The following is a 25,823-nucleotide window of genomic DNA, read 5'->3' as shown; positions in this document are numbered from 1 at the left end:
ATATGATGTGCTTGTGAGACCAGTCAGATCTTGCAAGACACATCAGATCTCACGATTAGGGCCAAACAGAATCTGCAAACATTTTTTGCTATTTCTGCAAAGTATTTTGTAAAAAAATTGGTGGATTTGTGCAGAATTATTTTGGGAGTATTATAACTAAAAACGTAATATATAAAATTAAAATAATAATTTTTTAACTTTTATTTAATGTTTACAATGCAAATTCATCTAGATTCACTTATTTGGTAAACTAAGCAAGTCTTACAGTATATCCACTAAAAGACAGAAACTATTACTTAAAAAAATGTATTGTAAATAAATCATATGAGCATTTTAATATTAGTCAATAATATTACTGAAAATATTTAAAAACTAAGTAAATATAAAATTACACATATTTACACAAGAGAATAAACAAACCCAATGATGGGCTAAAAACGTGGATTTCTGAGTGTGCAGTTTCCATGTGGGCCTACTCATGACTCTTTTAATAATAGTGTATTAATCAGGTTTCATTCACTATTAGGAAATGTTTATCTATATTTTCTTTGTCTTGTTAGCTTGCGATGGTACCAACACCCCACAGAAGACGAGCTGAGGACTCTGGCTGGAAAGCAGCAGAAAGGTGGCAAGAGCAAAAAGGACAGGTACAACACTGCATTTCTCCAGATTGCTCGCACTTGTTTGAAGAACATTTTGCGGCTCCAACAAAGTGACAAAAAAAATAAAAAATCAAGCAGCTTTGTTGCCCGTATTCGGCTGTAGATGAAAGCTGTCGACTATGCATACAATGCTAATTCCCTGAAAAGGTAGACTAGCCTGTGTCTAGCAGCTTAGTTTTGATAGTCAGCTCTATTATACCTACCTCCTGTTCTCAAACAAAAGTCCATTTTTGCTCTGCGGGGAGTTCTTGGGCCATTTTGTCAGGCAGGTATGCCGCAATCCAGCGCAGAGAGACTACTGTGCCCACAGTGCTTTTGTGCTGAACACCATTGTGCACACTGACCTATGTAAACAACAGAGACCCAGAGGAGAAGTCCAAGAATCTCAGGTTCAGCTGGCTTGGAGCCACAGGGCAGAAAGCTTGCATACTCGACTCGTTCACGCTAAGGACTGTGCCCCTTTCCAATATCCCACCGCTCCCAGCAGAGCCCGACATTCATTTCTCTGTTCTTTGTCATGCAGACGGCATTAGAGATGGCTGAAAATATGTTTGATTTGAACGTTGTATGGATTTAGCTCTTTTTTTTTTCAATAGCGAGGAGGGTTTCTCTAATCCCCCCGTAAAATGTGCAAACTCTAGTGTTTGGTCTCCAATAGAGACAGAGCCCTCTGTTGGGATGTATCTGTACAAAATCCTTTGGACAAAGTTGAAGATCCCACACATTGATGCCTGCTTCTCAGATGCATTCCTTTGACTTTTCATCATTGGGAATTTTTTTATTGCACTGTTGCTTATGTTAGGTTTCCTACAAAGAGAAATTGTCCAAAAGTGACCCTGAAGATTTTTATTTTAAATTAATTAGATTCTTTTGAGCAAGTAGTTTTCACAAGTAATATTAAAAATTGTAACATTTCAACATTAATAATGAGAGGTTTTTTAAGCATCAAATTAGACCCACAAATTAGACTTATTTCTAAAGGATTATATGATAGGAGTAATAAAAATTTAGTTCAATTGTATTCCTCGACAGTAATTAATCATCACTCCACTTTTTTAAGTCCCCTACAGTCAAAAAGACCAGTAGCATCTTGCTAAAAAAGAGTTTAGATCAGTGGTTCTCAAACTTTTTTCACCAAGTACCACCTTAGAAAAAAATCGTCTCTCCAAGTACCACCTTACGACGCTATTTTTTAACCAGTATTAAAAAATAGCGTCGTAAGCCTAATTAAGCAGCTACAGGTGTGCACAGTTTTAAAACGATGCAGATTACTTCCTATTAGTAAGAATATGTATCATTGTCAGTCACTTTAAACATTTGAAATAGTCTGAACATTAACTGTGCTTGCAGATAAAAAAAAAAGTTTTAGTTAAAATGTGCTTTTAAAAGTTCATAAAAAAAAATGGTGCTGTTCTTAAAAAGTAAAAAGAAAACTGCAGTACTTAAATCTAAAGTATTCATAGTAGCCTATTCATCAAAAGCTGGAAATGCTGCTTGGACCTTATAAATATAGGCTATATGTCATATTCATACACTTTCAAAAAAAAATCTTGAAATAAATGTTAAATGTACATGACAGGGTTCATACAGGCACAGCCTAATGAAAATCAATTCCAGCACCTATTTTTTTTTTTCAAGACTGACATGCTATGTATTGAAGACCTGAAATGTATTCTCAGAAACCCATAAAACATTGCATAGGAATAGATACAAATAAAAACCATTAATAATAATATTTATTAATCATATATTAATAATATAATAAACCTGCACTAAGTGCTTGTGAAATCTTTTTTGTACTCAAGTAAAAATACTATTACACTGCTAAAATAACACAAATTTTAGTAAATAATACTAATATTAGGTAAAAGTACAAATTACTCTTTTAAAAAGTACTAGTTGGTTACTTTTTTTTAAAAATCTGATTTTCATTATGAAATCACATTTTTTTAAGTGTAAACCTAATTTAATGGTTTGATTGCTTACATCCCAAAGCTACATGTATAATTTGCACTAACAAAGGACGTATAGTCAATTTTTCCTTTCATGACAATTAATCTTTTTCAATAGCACTTTTTAAAACTACCAAATAATCTTTAAGGCAATAGAGACACTTTTTGCCCATTTTTAAAAATATATATTTTTAAGCGTTGAAAGGTTAAATTAAAGTATATGGTAAAAAGATTTAATTTAGCCTTTTATTTACATATTTTACACTATTTTTCTTTACAATATGGCAAATTTGTTTCTTAAATAGCTGTACATCACATGTAGATTTTATTTTACACTTGATCTTAATCTAAAATAGAAACGTAAAAAAATACAAGTACACTGTCAGTAAAAATATAAAACAAATGCCTTAATTTTACTTGAGGTATTTGAAATATGACGACACTACATTTATCAAAGCAGTGCTTTAAGAGCCTTATTGTAAATTGTGATAAATAAACAATAAGTAGGCTAACAATGGATTGCTTTGACCTGTAATGCTTTAGGACAGATCAGAATACACCTAAATGTATAAATCACACAAATACCTCATCCAGAAACATTTCCAGCATAATTATTTTGTCGTAAAGAAATAAAAAATGTTCCACCTTTGCTAAAAGTAAGTTTCACTTCACAACACAGCCAAATAAGAAGACCATTAGCATTGTCATCGATCATGTATCAATCTACTTCTAAATATTTGATAACTTTGAATACTTTTGACTAAATTTAGTCAAGGAATAAAGATAAATAATGTCTACTTTAATAGTGGAAAGATCGCGATTGTATTCTATCTGAGCACACAGGCGATCATTAGAGGACTTGCAGTTCATTTGAAAAAAGCCTATTTAAGAGCTCGCATATCTGTTTTAGCGATTTGCGTACATGAATGCGCTCTCGTGTTAAAATAAAGCACTCGCCGCATTTGCAGAAATGAGTAATTGCGCAATACGTTCATTCCCGCGCCGCCATTCAGAATGTATTTAGAGGAGTGACAGGTCAGAGGCGAGTCGACTGGCTGTCGGAGAGCGAAACGTGTATGAAGATCATCAAATAGGCAGGAAATATGTCCACGGTTTAATTACTCTGCTAGACATCTCTGTAGTGAAAACATCCGAGAAGTATACTTCCAACAAAACATTTGTTTTTAAGTAGTTTTTTTCTGTCTCTGCAACACAGAAAGCCTTTGTCCCGCCCTTACGTTTCACGCAACTAGACAAGGTCGACTGTGATTGGCCACTTTTCATGTCAGTCAAATCACGCTTCTGAATCAATTCTTAAATTTCGGAAACTGATTTTCAGCAGCTTATGACACAATGCACTAAAATAAACACTCTAAGCACAGCGTTGTGATCGTACGCTTCACAAAACAGCCAATGCTGATCACATCGATGTTATATTACACATTAAAGGATTAAAAGTGTTAATTGTTTCTTTCATTATTTAGCGATTCCTCCGCGTACCACTAGGAGGAAGCCCGCGTACCACTAGTGGTACGCGTACCACAGTTTGAGAACCACTGGTTTAGATAATTTTCTTATTTAAAGCTTGGCCTCTGGTTACATTGAGTACTAGACCGACAGTAAATAAAAAGTTACTATTTTTTCGGGCTAGGTTCATATTAGTGATGCACTGATCCCGATACTTGAACTGAATGTCTGTTTGATACCACATAGTTTTGCTGGATCTGGGACCGATCCAAATCCGTTCTTGCGCGTGCGCTATATTGCGTTTATAAGAAAACTAAGCCATGAAGGTAGCTTATAATAAGGACCTAGAAAGTTGTCATGTAGACCTACTGTACTATATTCCAAATGTTCTGAAACCATTCTGTGGTTTAATGTGAAGTGCAGATGAACGTTCAAGTGGTTAAATTCATGTTCAGTTTAGCGCTTTCCGCCACTGCACCTCTCAATCATTCTCCATTCATTCTGATTAAATTAAATAAAGTAAAACTGATGCAATATGGATTGGCATTAACAGAACATTATTTAGCCTGATATAAGCTACTCTGAAACTGTGAATAATTCACTGCAATTTTATTTATATTAAAATTTTATTTGACAGACCAGTTTGTGTTTTGTCGCCAAAGTATATAAGCAGACCTTGTTTTGAACTTCTTCTGTCTCATCACGGCAAGATTTAATGAGGGATTATTAAGTAAAACTGGCCTTAGTTTATTTTAGTCTGCATCAAACACAGTGGTGTAGCGGACGGGCCCGCAGGGCACGCACTACGGGGGGGCTCTGGGCACTAAGGAGGCCCTGCGCGACCCACCCCCTGCGGTATTTCCGTGACCGTCAAAACATACATATAAATATATTATTATTATTATTATTATTATTATTATTATTATTATTATTATTAGCCCCTCTGAATTATTAGCCCATCTGTTTATTTTTTTCCCCAATTTCTGTTTAATGGAGAGAAGATTTCTTTTACATATTTCTAAACAAAATAGTTTTAATAACTCATCTCTAATAACTGATTTATTTCATCTTTGCCATGATGACAGTAAATAATATTTGACAAGATCTTTTTCAAGTCACTTCTATACAGCTTAAAGTGACATTCAAAGGCTTAATTAGGTTGAGTAAGTTAACTGGGCAGGTTAGGGTAATTAGGCAAGTTACTGTATAACAATGGTTTGTTCTGTAGACTATCAAAAAATATATAGCTTAAAGGGGCTAATAATATTGACCTTAAAATGTTTTTTTTTTTTTTTTTTTTTTTATGAAGACTTTCTCCAAAGGGAAAAAAATATTATCAGACATACTGTGAAAATTGTCTTGCTCTGTTAAACATCATTTGGGAAATATTTAAAAAAGAAAAAAAAATTTACATGTAAACAATAATTGCCATTTACAAAAATAGCCACTGTGTACTTAGGCCTGAGGTATTTATTAAGGATTTTATGAATTTCTTTATAACTTAAAAGAGCTGTAATTTATTGAAGCAATAAATTGTTCAAGCCAGTCACATACAAGTTTTGAGAATTTGCAAAAAATGTTAATGCATTTTAAATAATTACAATACTAATTATGTACATTTTTGTCATGTGGGTCAGAAAATGCAATGTCACGTCAACAACCTACCACCGTGCTGGAAAAAATATGTGACGTTATAGAGTACTGCCGTAACAATATTACTTAGAATATAACATCTCTCTTGAGAAATGCTATTTGTATTAGCTATTTTTAAATCATTTATGTAATGCTATTAAAATAAACAGGTAAAACATATATATATATATATATATATATATATATATATATATATATATATATATATATATATATATATATATATATTTTTTTTTTTTTTTTTTTTTTTAGATCTAATTGATTCTTATTAAGACTTAAAAAAAAAATCTGTTTCAATAAGTGAAAAACTCTAATAAAACGCAAATAAAACGCAAATATTCTGAGTCTGACTAACTGTTGTCTTGATTCCCACCATACGTATTTATTCTCAACTTTGGCTTCACTTTTAGGGTGCTCCAGCCAATAGCAGATCAGCAACTACTGGGGAGGTGGGGATAATGATAGCAAGGCCCCATCCGATTAGTCAAATTTAGATAATCAATGCATAAAATAAATGTAATTTATACATATATCGCATATGCTATTATCACAACATCAATCATTTTGCTATATATCATGCAGTCCTAGTTTCCATTTAGTTTCCCTTTGTCTCGAATAGTTAAACATGGCTGCAGTAAATCTAAGCTTGTGAATTGGATTCCCAGGGAAAGCGGTAAATTATCAAATGTGTACCTTCTATGTTATGCTAGGGTAATAGCAATTGCTTTGGGTAGTAGCCCAGTTGGGTTGTATTAATTTTAATACAAATTTCACAATACTATTGGCAAATGATCTGAGAAAAGAAATCACTCTACTGTATTTCTTTTTTTTAACCAAAATATACTTGGCAATCGTGTGTGTGTGTGTGTGTGTTTGTGTGTGTGTGTGTGTGTGTGTGTGTCTTTGTGTTTTGACTTGGCCTACTTTGAGCAAACTGTTACATGTGCTATGTTCACATTTTTGCTTTTCAGAAAGTACAATGGGCACTTAGAGAATAAGCCGATGACTATTCCCAAAGACATCGACCTTCAACTGGAGACAAAGTGCATCGCAGAAGTGGACACACTGGGTAACTCGCACGTTGTCATAGATGAGACCTAATGAACCCTTGAGCTTCAAGGATCTACCTATTAAGACCAATTCCTAAAGCTTCTTTTTGTTCGACTTCTCTTTTTGTCCAGCTCTACATTATTTTCCTGAATTCCAGTGGTTGGTGGATTTCACGGTGGCCGCCACGGTGGTGTATCTCATCACTGAGTTGTACTTCTGTGTGGCGGAGCCCAGTGGAGAGATGAACATCAGTGTGGTGTGGAGTCTGCTGGTCTTAGCCTTTGTCATGTATCCTTTTCGAGCTCGAAATACTTGAGTTTTCCCATTTCATAATACATTGGGAATAATTCTTGTAATTATTTCATTATGTGCATAGCTGTAAACTATTGTTTTTTTCTTATATCAAGAATTTAGTTTTAAAAATTTAAACCCAATCGCAATTCTATTTTTGTACAGCTCTACAACACCTGCACATGTCATCATATGGCATCGCAATCTCTTGCTTCATATGAGATCGACGACTGCTGTTGCGTTATTTTTTTTGTATTTATTTGTAGTATTTATAATAAGCTTGTAACTATACTGCGCATTTGCACCCAGGCCATATTCATCTGTGTAAACACACAAAAACAACATTAACATTATAGAACACACTGTAAAAAGCAAGCAAGCATTGTGTATTGTGTTACATAGCGCATTTATTGTGTATGGCTATACACCAAAGCACTTCACAATTATGGGGGGGTCTCTCTACACCACCACCAGTGTGCAGCATCCACATGGATGGTGCGACGGCAGATACAGGACAATGGCGCCAGTGTGCTCACAGAGACAGTGATAAAGCTAATTCGGTGGATGGGGATGATTGGCAGGCCATGATTGGTAAGGGCCAATGGAAGGAATTTGGCCAGGACAAAAAAGGTCATTCCCAGCTGCTAGACTTTTCTGACAGTTTATTTGAGTGACAGATGCGAAAGTATGTTGTGGGACTGCTATACAGGAGTTATAGGAGTTTTTTTTTTTTTTTAAAGCATGTCAATAAAACACGAACACCATTAGGGATGTATTAAAACATGCTTGTTTGTTGTAAAAATTCATAATAATGACAAAAAAATACTAGTTTGTGCATCTCCTGACTTCTGGTTGCAGCCTTGTTGTCGTTGTAGATGTTTGTATTCTGGGAAATTGTCTTACCCCTTGGTTTAGAGTGTGGTCCTGAAGAGTCTATGTTTCAAGGGCTATCTAGCCCTTCCCCTTAGCCCAACGCCTTGAACCTAAAGAGAATTGGGACACCCCTACCTCTTCATGTGAATGCATAAAATGAGGGGTAGTGGAAAGGACTAAGTGCAAGAATTGAGATTGGGCCATAGTTACAAATGTGATAAGTCATTTTATATATTTATTTTTTACAGTAAAAGAATAAATAAAATTGATCAAAATTGCATTTTTTGTTAAAGACTTTAAGACTTAAATTTTTGACTAATTGGTATTATATATATGTAAAAAATAACAGTATAAGTTTACTATAAAATAGTATGCACTGTCAACAGTGGTAAGAAATATTACATGAATGCACTTCTGAAGAATCTGTTATTTACACAATATTGCATTTTTACAATTACTTTTATTTACATGTATTTCATTTTTAGATAAAAGCAGTTTTGATTGGTGGAAGAACATGTGCATTTATACGAAAGTGTAGTGACAAATAAAGGCTTGATTGATTTCAAGAAAGAGTAAAGCATTTAGGCACAAGAAATTGCACTGTTTGTAACTTATAAAGATGCACATTGTTGTATTATTTATACAATGAAGACTATGCAGTACTATTGTACTAATTATTTAATTTCTGTATCTGAATACAGTTTGACTCCCCAGAAAACCATAAGAATAGTTTATTTCACTTTTATCTTGCTTGTTGTAATTATATTTTATTCATTATTCAGTGCCCTATAAAATTACAAATTAAAATTAACAGGATAGTTCACCAAAAAAAAAAGAAAAAAATGAATTATGTAATCATCTACACATCCTTCACTTGTTTATAAAGTGAAAACCTAAAATAAAAAAACCTATTTGAGTTTCTTTCTTCTGTTGAACACAAAAAATACTGTATATAAACTATGGGTCAAAAGTTTGGTGTCAATTTATTTTTTATTTTTTTGGTTTTTATTTTAATTAATTATTTAAAAAAAAAGGATTCTGTTCATCAAGGCGGAATTTATTACATGTAAAAATAAATGTTTAAATTGTTAAATATTTATTTGTATTTTAAATAACTGCTTTTTATTGTTTGTAGTTTTAAATGAATTATTAGTTATTACTCCAGTCAGTTATTGCTTTTATTACTATTACCATTAATAATTAAAATAATAATAATAATACAAATGTTAACAATAATAATAATAACTAATATTAGAGTGATTTCTAAAATATTATGTGACTTGGAAGACTGGAGTAATGAGGCTGAAAATTCATTGTTAAAACCACTTGAATAAATGATTAAATTAAATTATAAACTACTTTTGAACTACTTTTATTTTATAGTGCAATAACATTTCACAATTTTACAATTTGTACTTTATTTGTGATGAAATAAATGCAGCCTTGATGAGCAGGATAAGCTTATTTTAAAGCATTTAAAAATCATACTGACCCTAAACTTTTGACCTGTAGTGTAAATAGCGAGATTTAGCTTTTTTTAACGGAACCTCAGAATAAACCTTTAAAGTTTTTTATTCAAAAACATGCCTACAGTTCCCAAATTATAAAACCTCCTTTGTAAAAGACAACCCTTATGGAGAAGCTCAATTTTCATGCTCGGAGCAGGGACAGTCTAGCCGTGAGTGATGAAAGCTGCACCTGTTGCCTTTTACCTGCTACTTTCCCCTTCTAGTGCCTCGGCAAATCACACACATTAACCCCGGCACAGTCCACAAAGATCAATCTCCCTCCGCTCGCCGCTGCCCTTTACCTAGCTCAGCCTGCCACAGAAGATTGGAGGCCCAATTTTCACGGCCCACCAGACTGATTTGCCTGGGAAAAAAGGAGAGGAAGGAAGGAAGGTGCCTGGTAGGGTGATGAAGATGATGACGATGATGATAGGTCTATATGTGTGCAAATGGCTGAATGTGGACAGGAAGGAGCCATTTTTCCTGATCTCAGTGGAGAGTGTGTGCTGGCGGAAAATGGCCTTGTCAAAGTGATGGTCACTGAAACATTTTCTCAGATGGCCGCCCGCTTGCCTTGCAGATTTGCGCGACGTAGCCACAAGTTGAATGATTGACCCTAGACCAGTATAATCAAAACTGGCACATACGGGCGAGCTGCTGTAACAGGAGAGGCGCAGCTGGACGTTTTCTGTCTTTGCTTTTCAAATTTGTCGTTTCTCACCTTAGGGAAATTATCTTTGACAATGGTTCATGGGGGGTGTTTTAAATGCATTTCTTTAAATTGAAGTCAGGTAATGTGAAGAGTGTTTGGACACAGTCAGGGCGGAAAGTTGACAGATTTCACAGAGTGTTGTGTACTCTGTAAAAGCCACATAATGATGTTAAATGTTTCGTATATTGGGTCAATTTTAGAACACACATTGTTTTCATTTTTCAGATAAAGTGCATGTTTCTTTGTGAGTTTGTTGTGTCTGGGATGACTTGGTAGTGTGTGAGTATTTGTGGTCTTTTACATTTAGTCGTTTAGCATAGTGGTCCCCAACCTTTTTATCACCACAAACCGGTCAACGCTTAACAATTTTACTACGGACCGGAGGGTGGTGTTTTCAAAGGTTTCAAGGCTACACTCAACCGTTTTCTCAGAGGATGACAAGCTGACAAAACATTGCTGTCACTCTGATACAAGTTTTATTTATGGAGAAAATTACAAACACTGCAGTTTTTGGGTGTCCCGTGTTTGTCTGAGATAATTAGTCTGCCGAAATGTTAAATAATAATAATTAATCACCTGTGTGGATCTGGAAGGCACGAGCGTGTCACCTTCATTGTAAATATTGAACTTGCGTGAACTAGAAAGAGGTGATATAGGAATGGCCCCTAAAAGGCCGTGCTCATTTGCGATCCCCAGCAGTTGATCTTCTTGCACAGACATGGTAGATTCACCTGGTTTGTTGACAAATGTTTTGTGGATCTATTCCTTGGCAGTTTGTAGGTTCTTCACTGAACCTTTTCCTCTTTACAAAGAAACTTTCCAAAGACGTCTGTTCTTAACTCATTTTGCTGCTTGGTTAAATTCGGACGGTCAAGTGACCGAGATGTGATCGAGAGAATACGGTCTTGTTTCAAAATGAAAGATATTTTGAGATAAAAGATTGTTCACACTCAGATAAAATATATTTTTTTTTTTTGTGTCCTAAGCGACTTACAATTGAGGAGGCATTCAGCGTATTCAACAAGAAGAGGCAATACACAGAGAAGTGTTTGTGCTCAGAGAATTAAGTTCTAGAGTAGATTTTTTTTTTTTTTTTTTTGAGAGAGAGATAGAAAGTGCTTGTATAGGTGGTTTTGGTATTCACCGGGGTTCTGGAGATGGGTTTTTAGTTGTCATGTAAAAGATACTAGTGTGTCCATAGTCCGTATGTGAATTAGAAGATCATTCCACCAGTGAGGAACATTGAACAAAAAGGTTTTGGAAAGTGACTTAAAGCCTCTCTGCAATGGCATCACACCCTGAGGGGAGTGAATGTAGACCTTCAGGAGCAGGTGGAGATAAGAGGATGCAGTGCCTGTCCTGTAATAGCCCGTTTCCATTCAGTGGACCCTACAGTACAGCTTGTTTTTGGTTGACCCAGGGTTGATCAGAGCTCAAACAAACCTTGACATCGTCTTGATGAACAGCCACAAAGGCAAGAAGAAGAGCAGAGAGTACTGGAGTGTACACTGTTGTTGTTTACAAGGCCTACTAAAGCGCAAGTGGTTTCACTCGCGTGAGCTCGCTGCGCATCTATATTTGAAATAACGAACTTCTTGAGCTGATGATAATAACATGCGTGTGATTATTGAAGTATATTCCTTTCAGAAACGAACAAACGTGAGAATGAAGTGCAAAAAACAAAGGAGAAGCCTGAAAAAACAAAGGAGCGAAATGATTCTTTCAGCAACCCAAACTATGAACAAACTGCCATGTTTAACTATTATCATCACCTATTGGACTATTATGAACTCAAAATGAGGAAATTACTTTCTAACAAGAGGTTACATGTGCTGGGGAAGATTAAAGATACAGATGAGAGGTTTGCACTGACTGGGCTTTATGTTGGGTGTTGTTCTTAAATAAGGACTAAATGTATGTTGTGTGTAGCTTTTCTGTAAATGGGAACATATCAAAGACTGTAAAGGTCTGTATGTGTTCATATATGTTGCATTTATTTATTTATTATTTTATAAAATCACAGACCTTATATACAGTAGGCTATTTCGCATTTCATATTTATCATTGATCTTCAGTTATAATCAAATCCTGTTCACATAAAGGTTAGTAATGAACATTTATACAGAAGTATTTATGTGTATAAAGCCTGTGTTTTGTGCTTCTCATATGATATGTGAACGACCTGTACAGCTTTACTTTGATTTTCTTTTTCAAGCAAGGATGACGTTGACTAAAACTTTCTGCCCGAAAACCAATGCAGAGAGATCATTTATCGTTTAGAATGCATTCACTTAACACTGTTTTGGGTTTCAAATTTATTTTATGTAATGTTTTTTTTTTTTTTTTATTATGATGTCATCTAATATATTTTATAAATTACATATATTGTACAAGTTTAAAGTAGAAAAGTAGAAAACGTCACATGCATGTACTATGGGGGAAACAAGTATTTAACATCACTATTTTTCTCAGAAAACACTCCTAAAAGTGCCAATGACTTGAAGTTTTCACTGGATGGGGGTAACAACCAAAGAAATATAATATAATATAATATAATTTAATAATTTTATAAATTTAATTAGTTTACAAATTAAGCTATGTGTAATAAAATGAAATGACTCAGGAAAAAGTATTGAACACTTGAATAAAGGGAAGAGTAAATAGGCAGTAAGAGTCTAGACAGCAGCTGAAATTTCTCAGTACTTATTCAGCAACCTTCCGCCCATTGTCAGTGTAAATTAATCTCAGCTGCTTCAGCCCAACATCTACATTATCAGGATGATGAAGATGAAACCGGTGTGGACATTTCATCAAAAACACAACCAAAGAAACTCTCAAATGGCTTCAGAGAGAGAAAATCAAGCTGTAGAAAGGCCCAGCCAATCACCTGACTCTATTCCAATAAAAATTACAACATAAAGCTCAGATTTGATAGATGAAACCCACAGAACCATCAAGACTTCATTCGCCATATGAGAGATGTCTTTAAGCTGGCATCATTAAAAAATCCATTTAAATAAAGTATTAAACACTTTTTAGTAGTTCAGAACTTTCTTTTTGGTCATTTCATTATTACACAACAGATTTTTTGTTTTGTTTTCTTATTTTTAATGTGTGTATTGTTTGGGTTTTTAACAAAATCTGGTTCAATTCCATGTCAGCAGCTCCTTTAGAAATATTATTCCCAGAAAAAAAAAAAAAAAAAAAAACTTTTTCCCAACTGTATGTTATGTTTAGTCAGTTTGCTTGTGCAAGTACTTGACTTGTTTCTTCTCAAAGTAACAGTGCCATCATGACCTGACGTGCATAATACTTTTTTTTTTTTTTTTGCCATTTTCGTGAATTCTTGTCAGTGTGAATTGCTTTAACAATTTAGTTTTGTCAGGTGTGTATTATCAATAATGTCAAAAAAATAATAATTCTTAGGTTTAAAATTAATTCAAGCATTTATATATGTATTTGTAGGCGACGCGGTGGCACAGTAGGTAGTGCTGTCACCTCAGAGCAAGAAGGTTGCTGGTTCGAGCCTTGGCTGGGTCAGTTGGTGTTTCTGTGTGAAGTTTGCATGTTCTCCCTGTGTACGCGTGGGTTTCCCTCGGGTGCTCCGGTTTCCCCCACAGCTTAAAAACATGTGGTATAGGTAAATTGGGTAAGCTAAATTGTCTGTAGTGTATGAGTGTGTATGGATGTTTCCCTGAGATGGGTTGCAGCTGGAAGGGCATCCGCTAAGTAAAATATAGGCTGGATAAGTTGGCGGTTCATTCCGCTGTGGCGTCCCAGATTAATAAAAGGACCAAGCCGAAAAGAAAATGAATGACTGAATGTATGTATTTGTTTGTTCAGAGCAGTTTCTGTGTGTAAGGTACAAATGTTTTTATTTTTATTTTTGAACGTTTTCCTTAGCTTTATTTTCTCTCAGGAAGATCCTTTTCTCCCTCACGGCTCACTACTTCAGACTAGAAGAAGGCGGTGAGCGTTCCCTCTGCATCACCTTTGCCTTTTTCTTCTTTGTGAAAGCCATGGCTATCCTTATCGTCACAGAGAACTACTTGGAATTTGGCCTCGAGACAGGTAAAGTGTCAAGTTATTTTTTAATATATTGGTTTCTATATATGCAGTATGTGGTATCACAGAATTTAAGACTGCAATATCTTTCATTGTAGTCCAACATTACACACTAAATAGTTCATGTAAGCTATGAAACTATGCTGATCTAACAAAGCAAGTAAGGTATAAACCTACATGCGCTCACATACAGACAATTTGTAGAAATGATTTTGTAGTGAAATTTCTGATGTATTGAAAATATAACATTGATGTCCCTACAGCATCTAAAACTCTTGGATGTGCTTTAAAGAGTCTGAAAATCCCAGCCCATTGACAACTCATAACCCAGCCAAAAGGAATGAAAAGTATCCCAATTTATTTCCTTGTCCAACCAGTCAATTGCTGAAATCCCACAAGGAAAAGGTTTACCATGCTTTCTCTAATATTTTGTAATACAAATACTTGTAGACAGTATATGTATTAAAGTACTAACTGACTTTTTACACTAAACAACACTTCTAAGTAACTTTATAAAATAGATCTGATGAAAAAAAAAAAAAAAAAAAAAAAAAAAAAATATATATATATATATATATATATATATATATATATATATATATATATATATATATATATAAATATATATATATATATATATATATATATATATATATATATATATATATATATATATATATATATATATATATATATATATATATATATATATATATATATATATGAATTTAATTAAATGCTAATGGTGCAATTTTATTATTTATGCTAAGCTATTAGTGCCCCCGCCTGTTTCAGAGAGTGATTGAATGAATTCACAAATGGTAAATCTCAGTTGTTTGACTGTAGGTGACTTGTAAAATTAATATTTGCAAAAAAAGTAGAGTGATCCTTAAATATTTGACCTGCCATCAAACGATTTTACTCATTTGCATGAGTTTTTGGGCATTCTAATTACTTCCATTAATAATTGATTCAGTTTTCATTTTGTTTTTGCAAGAACAAAACATTTAGAAAGCTGTGGCATATTATAAAAAACTCAACTCATAGCTTTTTTTTTTTAGCAACTGCATTTTCAAAGCAGCCCAAATGTGCAGCAAAACCATGATCCTGGCACACACTGGACTTTGCCATAAATTATGCATAGGTGATTTTGATAAGTATTGTCACAACTGTAAACACAACAATATTCTTTTTTTTTCTGTATTAGCCATGATTTTAATACAAATGTATTAAATGTTCCCATATAATTCCTAAATTAAGTACATTTGTATTTTATTAATACGTTTTAGGAAATTCTTGCTAAAAGCCCTGTATATTTTTCATCATCATTCTAATGTTCTTTTTAAAAAAGCTGAACATTGATATATATTTTTTTAAATAAATATTTATTTATATTTTTGTATTGCAACAAAAGTGACTTGCTTGATGTCAATGTGCACAATGACAAATCAAAAATTATTATATTATTTTAGACTATAAATGTTGCCACATCTACTATAATTTTATTTTCATTCTTTACGATATTTGTTTAAATAATTTGTAACAATGTTTTCTCAATTTTGTTTCTGTTTTCTTATAGCAACACTGGACTTAGCCATAAACTATGCATAGTTGATTTTGACAAGTACTAATTGTCACAACTGTAAACACAACAGCACTCCTTTTTTCTATGTTAGCCATTATGATAGCTTTGTTTATAAAGTAAACTGTTAAGAAAACCACACACAGGTCTCACGAAATCCTAGTAAAATATATCCAACGAGATGATGACTTTGAAACTTTGGAAGTGTATCCAATGCTGTTCACCATATGTGGCAGTGATCTGTAGGTGAATCCTATTCTGTGTGATTGTTAGTTTTCAGCACTGAAAATCATTTTTAAAAATGTCCCTATATAATTCTTAAATTAAGTACATTGGCATTTTATTTTTTATTTACGATTTTGAGAACCTCTCTTTACATTTTTCATCAGCATTGTAAAAAGATTTTAAAGTAGTCTAATACATATTGCTTGATATTGATTTAGTCTTTTTGGTATTAGTAACAAAAGTGACATGCTCGATAATGTCAGTGTGCACAATGAGTAAGTTTACATGGACGCCAATAATCCATTTTTAACACAGTTAAGACATTACTACATGTTTTTTCTTCCTTCCATTTAATCAGATAAAGGTCATAGTTGCATTATTAAAGTACAGCACAGGCATATAAACACTGGTTTGTCACGTGGGGCTTGAATGAAATATTCCTGAATGAAAGTAAAAGTGCCAAACTGCAGTTAAAGTCGACAAATTAAAAATTAAACACCTGAAATTGCATGAAACTCCGGTGGAAATGTGGATAGCGTGGAGACACACTGAGGTTAATGGATCTATATGCTATTTAATATATAAAATGGGTTTCATGAAAGGAACATTCAAAAAGCAACTCATGTAAACACCTTGAATACACTTTATCATATCATCATTACTGATGTCCATGTAAATTTAGTCATTTATAAATCAAAAATTATTATATTATTTTAGACCAGGGGTCACCAATCTCATTCCTGGAGGTCCGGTGCCCTGCAGGGTTTAGCTCCAACTTGCCTCAACACGTCTGCCTGGGTGTTTCAAGTATACCTGGTAAGACCTTGATTAGCTTGTTCAGGTGCGTTTGATTAGGGTTGGAGCTAAAATCTGCTGGACACCGGCCCTCCAGGAACAAGTTTGGTGATCCCTGTTTTAGACTATAAATATTGCCCACATCTACTTTAATTCATTATTTTTTTGACATTTGTTATAAGAATTTGTAAGAAAGTTTCTCAATAAACAGTTTCTTCTTTTTGTAGGCTTTGCAAATTTTTCCGAAAGTGCCGTGCAGTTTTTGGAGAATCAAGGCCTCGAGTCTCAGTGAGTATTATGGCCAGTGATCATCCACGTAGGGTGTGTGTTTGTGTTTACAGTATAGCATGTCTCTGTGGGTTGAGATTAAGCAGTGTATGTGATGGTTTGTGCTTCCCTGCGGTGAACAGGCTTTGTTCTCTACCTCCGTCTCTACAGGGGCCCCATATCCAAGCTAACCTTTAAGCTGATCCTGGCACTTCTCTGCGCTCTCATTGGAGCCTTTCTCACCTTCCCCGGCCTGCGATTGGCCCAGATGCATCTCGATGCCCTCACGCTAAACAACTGCAAAGTCACACAGTAAATATTTCAATAATGTTTCAATAATCATAAGTCTACTTTAATGCGTTTACATAATTGATATTGTCCTTGATGATGTCCAGTGTAGGCGCAATTAGATTTAATAAGCAATTCAGTTATCAAATTACATTTCTGCTGAAAAAGCAAAGTAAGGTCAGGTAACTTAATTACCATTATAAAATACTTGCTTAAATAATGTACATAAATTCATCTGTTCTGTATAAACCAGGTTCAAGGAACCAGATTAATTATTTATATTTTGAAAAAATTATATTGTTTTAACTATAAAACGGCTACATTTATCAAGATAATTGCATATGCTTTAACAAGGCGAGAAATTAGTTCATGACATAATGAGCTATACATTTAGAGAACGTTATTTTTTGTTATTCAGATATTTTGCAGAATAATTAACTTTTTCAACTAAAGGATAGATTATACACGATTTGTACATGCCTGAGAAGGCATTAAATGTTTTTTTTTAAAGTTAATGGCAATATGTTTATGAAATATGATGTTATTGTTTTTAAACGTTTTGGGTTTTGATATATATTTTGTTTAAAGGCTATATAGTGTTTTTTTATTATTTTAAATTATGTGAATAGTAATAATTACTTTTTGAAGTAACTGATTTTTATTAAACCAGCCAATTCAGTAGTTTTGTTGCTCTTATTAGCTGTTCTTTGACCATATATGATTGAGAAAATGCTCAATTGGTCCTTAACCGTTGATACAATGCAGGATGGATCCGAGCTTTCATATTGAGGATGCTAAATTCTGACCCTACCATCCAAATGTTGCAGCAGAAATCGAGACTCATCAGACCAGGCAACGTTATTCCAATCTTCTATTGTCCTATTTTGGTGAGCCTTTGCCAATAGTTGCCTCATTTCCCTGTTCTTAGCTGACAGGAGTGGCACTCAGGGTGTTCTTCTGCTGCTATAGCCCATCCACCTCAAGGTTGGATGTGTTGTACACTCAGAGGTACGCTCTTCTGCATACCTCGGTTGTAACAAGTGGTTATTTGAGTTACTGTTGCCTTTCAATCAGCTCAAACCAGTCTGGCCATTCTCCTCTGACCTCTGACATCAACAAGGCATTTGTGCCCACAGAACTGCCGCTTACTGGATATTCTCTCTTTTTCAGACCATTATATGTAAACCCTAGAAATGGTTGTGCGTGAAAATCCCAGTAGATCAGCAGTTTCTGAAATACTCAGAACAGCCTATCTAGCACCGACAACCATGCCACGTTCAAAGTCACTTAAATCACCTTTCTTCCCCATTCTGATGCTCGGTTTGAACTGCAGCAGATTGTCTTGACCATGTCCACATGCCTAAATGCATTGAGTTGCTGCCATGTAATTAGCTGATTAGAAATTTGTGTTAACGAGCAGTTGGACAGGGGTACCCAATAAAGTGGCTGGTGAGCGTATGTATAAAATATGGTGTCAGTAATTTTAAATGTATTGATGCATTTTAGAAATTATATTTTATTATATTTAAATATTATTACTTTTTGAAGTATCTTCTTTTTTTTAATCCAACCAGACCAGATTGTCAAAGAACGGCTAACAAGAACACCAAAACAGTGGCTGCATGTTATATATTTAGATCTGGATTTTTTTTATTTTTATTATTTATTTTTATTTATTTATTTATTTTTTGTCAAGCTGAATATAACAAGTTTGCTTTAAAAAAAGGATACCAACTAGCAATAATTCCATGTTAATTTACATTGATAGTCAGTGTCTGACCACATCCTCAGCCAGTTATAAGTATTACCTCAGACCCTGTCTCCATTTTCAGCCAGCACTGAGCTCTAGGGTAACTGTGTTACAAAAGAGGAGTTAAGCATTACACATCTCACATAGCTAATCCTCTTCAGTGTGGCCAGCTCTCCATACCTGCTCTCATGACACTATGGGGCTTACAGTTACACCTCTTTTTGGCCTGGATTACATTCATGCTTTTTGTGCTTGGAAAATGCTATATTTAAAGCTGTGGTATTTTATGACATTTGATGCTCCACTAATATTAATGCACTGGTCTGTGATGATGACTAATCTGTTGTTTTTATGCATTCATATTTCAGGACTTTGCTGCATATCAACTTCTTGGCCCCTTTAATCATGGTACTGCTATGGGTGAAGCCCATAACAAAGGATTACATAACAAATCCCACATTTGGAAAAGACAATGTGCCTTTGTGAGTACCTCACATCACTAGTTTATCAAATTAATGATTCTTTACCTCAAAGTATAACATTTTGTATGCACATTTCTGGTGTTTTTTGACTTGTTTCATTGGTTCACAGTATTATAAAGAAAGGTTATTTGCACTTTGTATGTATAGGTACAAGGCATAGATTATATTAATTTATTCTACCTTTAAGATGGATTTGTTTGACACAACAAAGACTGCAATTTGGGCAAATTAAATTTGAGTTTTTGTAAAAGTTAGTAACAATTTACTCTTTGTGGAATTCATTGAATCTCATTTGAATATTTCACATGTTTATTTCCCACTGAGGGTTAGTTTGAGTCGTGGATCTTAAAGGGATAGTTCACCCATAAATGGAAAATTACCTGCTATTTAGTCACTCTCAAGACCCGTCCACACCGAGACGTTTTTATCTCCTGACTAAACAACGGGCGTCAATGTGATCGTGTACACCAACGTGCAAAACGCCTGGGGCAAAAGCGTAATTTTTTAAAAAACGCCTCATGCTCGTTTTTTGTATTGACGCGCCCGGTCAAAACCATGCCCACCAATTAGATCGGCACTTTTGTTTACATGCACGGAGCTGCTGAAGTTACAGTAAACAGCACTTGGAGGCACTCAAGCACAAAACTGCGAGCGCACATTGAAGAAGATGCCCAGAGGTGATGTGAACGTTTAGCTGCTTATTGCTCTTGTGAACAATAATCATTTTTTCATCGCTACAGCTGGAGCTGCTGCTTGAACCATCCATGCTTGTTCGAGTCACCAGTAACTTCAACAACAAGCATGTGAACTTCCTCTCCTCCTGTGTCACAAGCGGGTGTAAAGTTGTGTAGCGCCGACGATAAACACAAACGAAAACCGTCCCGGTGTGTAGGAGTCTTCAGGTGGTTCTAAATTTTCATTAGTTTCTTTATTCTGTATAACTCAAAAGCAGATATTTTGAAGAAAGCTAAAAATATGTAACTACTGACTCAAATAGTAGCAAAAACAAATACCATGGTAGTCAATAGTTGGTTTACAGCTTTCTTCAAAATGTGTTTTGTGTTCAACATAAGAAAGAATATAAAATTGGACTTGAACAAGTAAAGGGTGCAAATCTTCTAAATAAAATTTACTCAGTTTAGATCAGGGGTCCGCAACTACAGGGCCATGGATCCACAACCCAGTTGGCAACAAATCAGGTGAATCCCAAATGATGGGGGCCTTTTAGGGGCCGTTCGCATATGATGTCTTTTCTAGTTCGCACAAGTTTGTTGCTTCCAATAAGGGTGCGCGGCTTGTGCGCACAAGCTGCTTGATGGGCTGGGGCCTTTCAGACCAGACACACCCAATTGAATGAATCCTGCGAGCGCACTGCGAGTCACGTGACAAGAACTGACCGATCAACTTGTATTGAATATACATACTTTGCTAAGACTAATTATCTCAGACAAACACAGAACACCCAAACACTGCAGTGCTTTGTAATTTTTTCTATAAATAAAATCCGTATCAGAGTGACAGCTGTTTTGTCAGCTTGTCTTCCACTGGGGAAATGGTTGATGGTCGCCTAGCAACTCCCCCCCCTACGGTCCTCGGTAAAATTATCAATCGTTGACTGGTCCGCGGTAATAAAAAAGTTGAAGACCACTGGTTTAGATAGTATTTGGCATGTCTCTAAATTGAGTTAAAGTTACTCAAGTTAATGAGACAATGAAAGGAATAATTAGCCTGCTAACACCTGCTATTAATAAACAAAAATACAGAAGAGAAACACAAAACTACAACTGACTTCAGTCACAGCCCTAGACAGCCCTAAACCAAATGTTAGGCCTTAAAAAAGTCTTAAAACCACTGAAATGTTGTGTTATAGTTTGTAAATCCTGTTAAATGGGTCTTTATTTCCTTTGTCCTTGTAAAGTTATACCCAATTGGGCCAGCAACTTTCCAATCACTAACAATATATTTCAGTAAAAGTTTAAAGAAACGTTTATTTGGTAACTATTTACTTATTAATATGGTTTAATTATTTTCCTTACAATAACATTTGTTTTTAATTATTTTAAGGTTTAACTTGGCCATTAAAAAATTGTTAGCGTTTAGCCTTGTGCAAGTCTGAAATTTCATTCATCACAGTCTTAAAAAGGTCTTAAAAAGTCTTGAATTTGACTTGATGAAACATGTAGAAACCCTGCCTCAATGAAATCAGCTGAATTATAATACGTGGAATCTCTTAAAATCTCAGCAGAGGATCATTAAGCAGCTCCACAAACAACAGCTTTTTATCACCAACCTCTTTGTCTAAATAATCTAGAACCAAATAATTTCTGAACTAAGTGTTATTCATGGATTTTTGATGACAGAATTGTATTTTTGAGGGAACTATCACTTTTTGATTTGGATATTTATTCAGATCAAGTCTGATGGGTTCATACTAACACACTCTAAAAAATGTTGACTCATTTGATTGGCTCAAATAAGGGAAGATAGTGTGTGATATCTTCTAAGTAATCAAATAGTAATAAAAGTTAATCAGATTAATTAATAAAGTAGTGGAAAACTACACTACTTTTTAAAATATGGTTGCTTTTAGTATTTAATTACTTTTCAAAATTACCTTTTTAAAATATCCTTCCTAGCACTGCCAGGCAATCTAGGCATGACTTGCAGTTTTCTTCTCGATTTTCTATTCATAAATGCTTCACATTGCGATAACAAAAGATGTTCTTTCTGTTTACTTGAATTGATGTTTTGTTTTTTTCCTTGATACTTTTGTTTAACTTTCATTACTCAAGTCAAATGCCAAAGTTGGGGCTTTTTTTACTGGCCATGATCGAGTGTGTCACTCTTCTTCATCTGCTTGCAGAATGTCTGAGAAGACGTATGACACATTGCGTCTGTGGGTGATCCTGCTTCTCTGTGTGCTGAGACTAGCCATGATGCGGCATCATCTCCAGGCCTACCTCAACTTGGCCCAGAAGGGCGTCTTACAAATGAAGAAGGAAGCGGGACGCATTAGTACTGTGGACCTCCAAAAAATGGTACATAGACTTTTAACACTTTTTTTTTTCATGCTCCTGTTACATCTTGTTCTTTCAGATAAACGACTTGTCATTATATCAAAAATCCCAAAGATAGCAGGTAGTCTCAGAATAATGTCGATAATTTGCAATTACATTATCGAACACAAAGGCATCTTTTATTTTTGGCCCTTATCCCGAGCATCTTCAGTGGATTGTTCTTGTGATGTTTGATCTGATACTAGTTAATAAATGCACTCAGGGACCCTCTTGTGGCGTCTACTCTAGAGGCCTACATTACAGTGTCGACATTCCTCAAAGGTGGAAATATGTCGGTATGAAAAAGGACTGCGTGGCATTGTTGCCCTCAAAGCTCCAAAATGAGGAGGCTATTTGAGTTTAGTGGAGCGCAAGGATCAAAACCCACAGCACTCCACAGCTGGGGCTGAGGAAAAGAGCCCGTTTGATGTTCCAAGCCATAAGTGAGACTCGCAAATGGCTGTAGAGTCGCAGGGGTGTCTGGTCTTACATCTGCTGCAAAATCATATGCTCGCAGCCTCCCTCTGTACTTAAGCTCCCAGTGATGGTTTCAGCAAGTCTGTTTGATGAGCTCCTCTCCTGCCAAGCTGCTTGTTTTGAACAAAATTTGCCTAAGTGTTTTAACTGCAAATTTGTTTTCCCTCACACAGGTGGCCCGAGTCTTTTACTACCTGTGTGTAATAGCTCTACAGTACATTGCGCCTCTGGTGATGCTGTTACACACTACTTTGCTGCTAAAGACATTAGGTAAGTGCATTGAAGTTCTTCTTGACACAATCTCTATCAGCCCCGTTGGGTTTCTTGAAATTTTCAGACTCCTTATTCAACCCCCAGGTGGACACTCGTGGGTGATTTACTCTGATGAGAGTTTGCCGTGTCTATCAAACGAGGACTCTAGCCCTGCCGAGGTGGGGCAAAGCCAGATGGAGGCCTCTCAAACTGTGGCCCAGCTGTCGGTTGCACTTGGGGGGCTGAGGACTGTTTTCTCCCCCTTGCTTTTTCGAGGGCTTCTGTCTTTCTTCACTTGGTGGATCGCCGCGTGTTTGTTCTCCACCTCTCTCTTCGGCCTTTTCTACCACCAGTATCTGATGGCTGCATAGCATCTTAAAGGGCTTGTTTCGACTGAACTGTGCAGCACGAGACACTCAAACATTCCCCTTTCCTACAACCATATCAGTCGGGTTCTTCTCTGAAGGACTTCCGCATTGTTTTAACCTAACAAATTCACAAACGACAACAGTCATAATTCACTCACTGTAATGAATTCATTAATGCATCAACGAACAGGGGATGCCAACTGAAGTAGACCTTGAAATGCTGACTTTTTTATGAGCCACTAGAAGGTTGGAAGGAAGGGATCACTCATGGTCTTTGATGTACTTCATTTTATTTTTAATGAATTTCATAAGAACGACGATTTTTAATAGCATTTTTTTTTTAAGTTGGTATACTTCTCTTAAGTAGATACTGGGTTCTGCTGTACGAGAGGTTTTCATTGTTGGTATGTGAAGTCAAAACAGTGTTTTTAGTCAAGCTGGGAGAGTGAAGTGAGGGGATTCATCCAGGAGAAATGTGCGTATTAAAGGTGTATTTATTTGTCTATTGTCTGAGGGTCTGAACCCAGCTTCCTCGCCAGGAGTGTTTCATTTGACTGAAGAAGACTGATAGATAATTTAAGTGTGTGTGAGCGCGCAAGCGCATGTGAGAGTGACGGTTTGTGTGTTAACATCAGTGCCTGCAGGCTCCCAGTGACCCCTGCTGCTGGTGGGTAAATCTAAAAAGGGCATTTTGATCAAGTATAAAAGCTAACTCAAAAAAACTGTCTAAAGCAGTGGCCTCCGCTCATCTGATACCCTTCCCCGTCATTTAACCGGTCAGATGTTTCACTTTGAATTTCGGGTCCAGTGACTTCAAACACATCCTCTAAGTGGGCTCCATGTTTCTGGATAGAGCTTATTGATTTTCTGTAAAGCATCAAGTAACAGGATTGGATTTGTTTCATGTGAAGGTGCCAAGTATGCTTGTTTTCCCCCATGAGTGTGTACAGTATTTCCCGCTGGAAATCGGAAGCACACATGTAGAGGTGCAAGCCAAAAGAGAACATGCAGCTTGATCACAAAGAAACATAGTTTAATGAGGTCCACTTTAATATTGTATGATTGGGCACTACAGTTAGAAAAACTGCACAGAGGCATATCAGGTATGTTTTTTTTTCTTTTTCTTTTTTTTTTTTTTGTCTGTTAGTCATTTTTAAGTGTTGACCTACTGTAAAGTCTTATTCTCACCCTCTGTTTTGAGTTTTGAGGAGGGTACGCAGACAATGAATGTATTGATCCTGCCTGATTTTTGATTGTTGTTATGATGGATTTTATTTTAACAAATCTACAGCTCTTTGCATTAACAAATATCAGTTGAATCAATCCTCCAAGGACATTTATCATCAACAGCACAATCAACATTTGTCTATATGCTGAAGCCTTTTTTATTTTAGTTGTTGATTCTCAAGCTGTGAACATTGAAGGACACAAATTTTATTTTAGCTGTAAACATTCACATCCTTTATTAATCAGCAATGGGCAATTTAGTCTTAACCTTTAGGATTTAGTTCACTGCCTTATTATGATTTCCCCACCATTAAAAATCAGAAAAATGACCAAAATTGATTAAAAATAAACTTTATTAAATTGTTACTAAGTACAACACCTTTTTACGTTTTTTTTCAGTAAGCATGTATGTTAACATTTCTGACCCTAATGCCAAATAACAGTGTACGAGGCTCATGACTGATCCATACTGAGATATTGTAGACAAATCACTTTTCTTTTCTTCAGTATTCCAGTAGAGACGTATCTGTTTTAAAACCCTTGGGCCTGAACTGATCTGTCGGTCTAATGCATTTAACTTTATTTATTATTTTTCAGTTTGTTTAATAAATGATTGTCAAGAAAACTTAAAATCTCGTTGTCACATAATCCTTTTTACAAAGTTTTATTTCTTAAAATTGGCAGTTTTGTAATGTTGGAATTACTGTGAATGACATGAATTTGCACAGTGAATGGTTCTCGCTGGTGTAATGTTGTCCTGAGTGCTATTGTCGATACTGGCCTCCTCTTTTAGTAGCCGCTCTTGGATCAATGAGACAAAT

The 25,823-nt window shown here is 35.3% G+C and overlaps 1 protein-coding gene across 1 annotated transcript in view; it reads left to right on the top strand.

The window, feature by feature from the left end:
- tmem161b (transmembrane protein 161B) overlaps window positions 1–25,622 on the top strand; it is a 41,777-nt gene extending 16,155 nt beyond the window's left edge. Inside the window, 10 exon segments of the mRNA NM_213371.1 lie at window positions 561–647; window positions 6,706–6,803; window positions 6,916–7,072; window positions 14,088–14,239; window positions 17,063–17,123; window positions 17,274–17,414; window positions 19,509–19,622; window positions 22,486–22,660; window positions 23,329–23,425; window positions 23,513–25,622. Of these exon segments, the coding sequence (NP_998536.1) occupies window positions 561–647; window positions 6,706–6,803; window positions 6,916–7,072; window positions 14,088–14,239; window positions 17,063–17,123; window positions 17,274–17,414; window positions 19,509–19,622; window positions 22,486–22,660; window positions 23,329–23,425; window positions 23,513–23,778 (1,348 nt within the window). The 3' untranslated portion in view covers window positions 23,779–25,622.
- The last annotated feature ends 201 nt before the right edge of the window (window positions 25,623–25,823 follow it).

Source organism: Danio rerio, chromosome 5 (assembly GCF_052040795.2).
Source record: "Danio rerio strain M-AB ecotype USA chromosome 5, GRCz13ab, whole genome shotgun sequence".
NCBI classification, from domain to species: Eukaryota; Metazoa; Chordata; class Actinopteri; order Cypriniformes; family Danionidae; genus Danio; species Danio rerio.
Note: the sequence above shows the minus strand (reverse complement) of the source record. Positions and strands in the feature narration are given on the sequence as shown.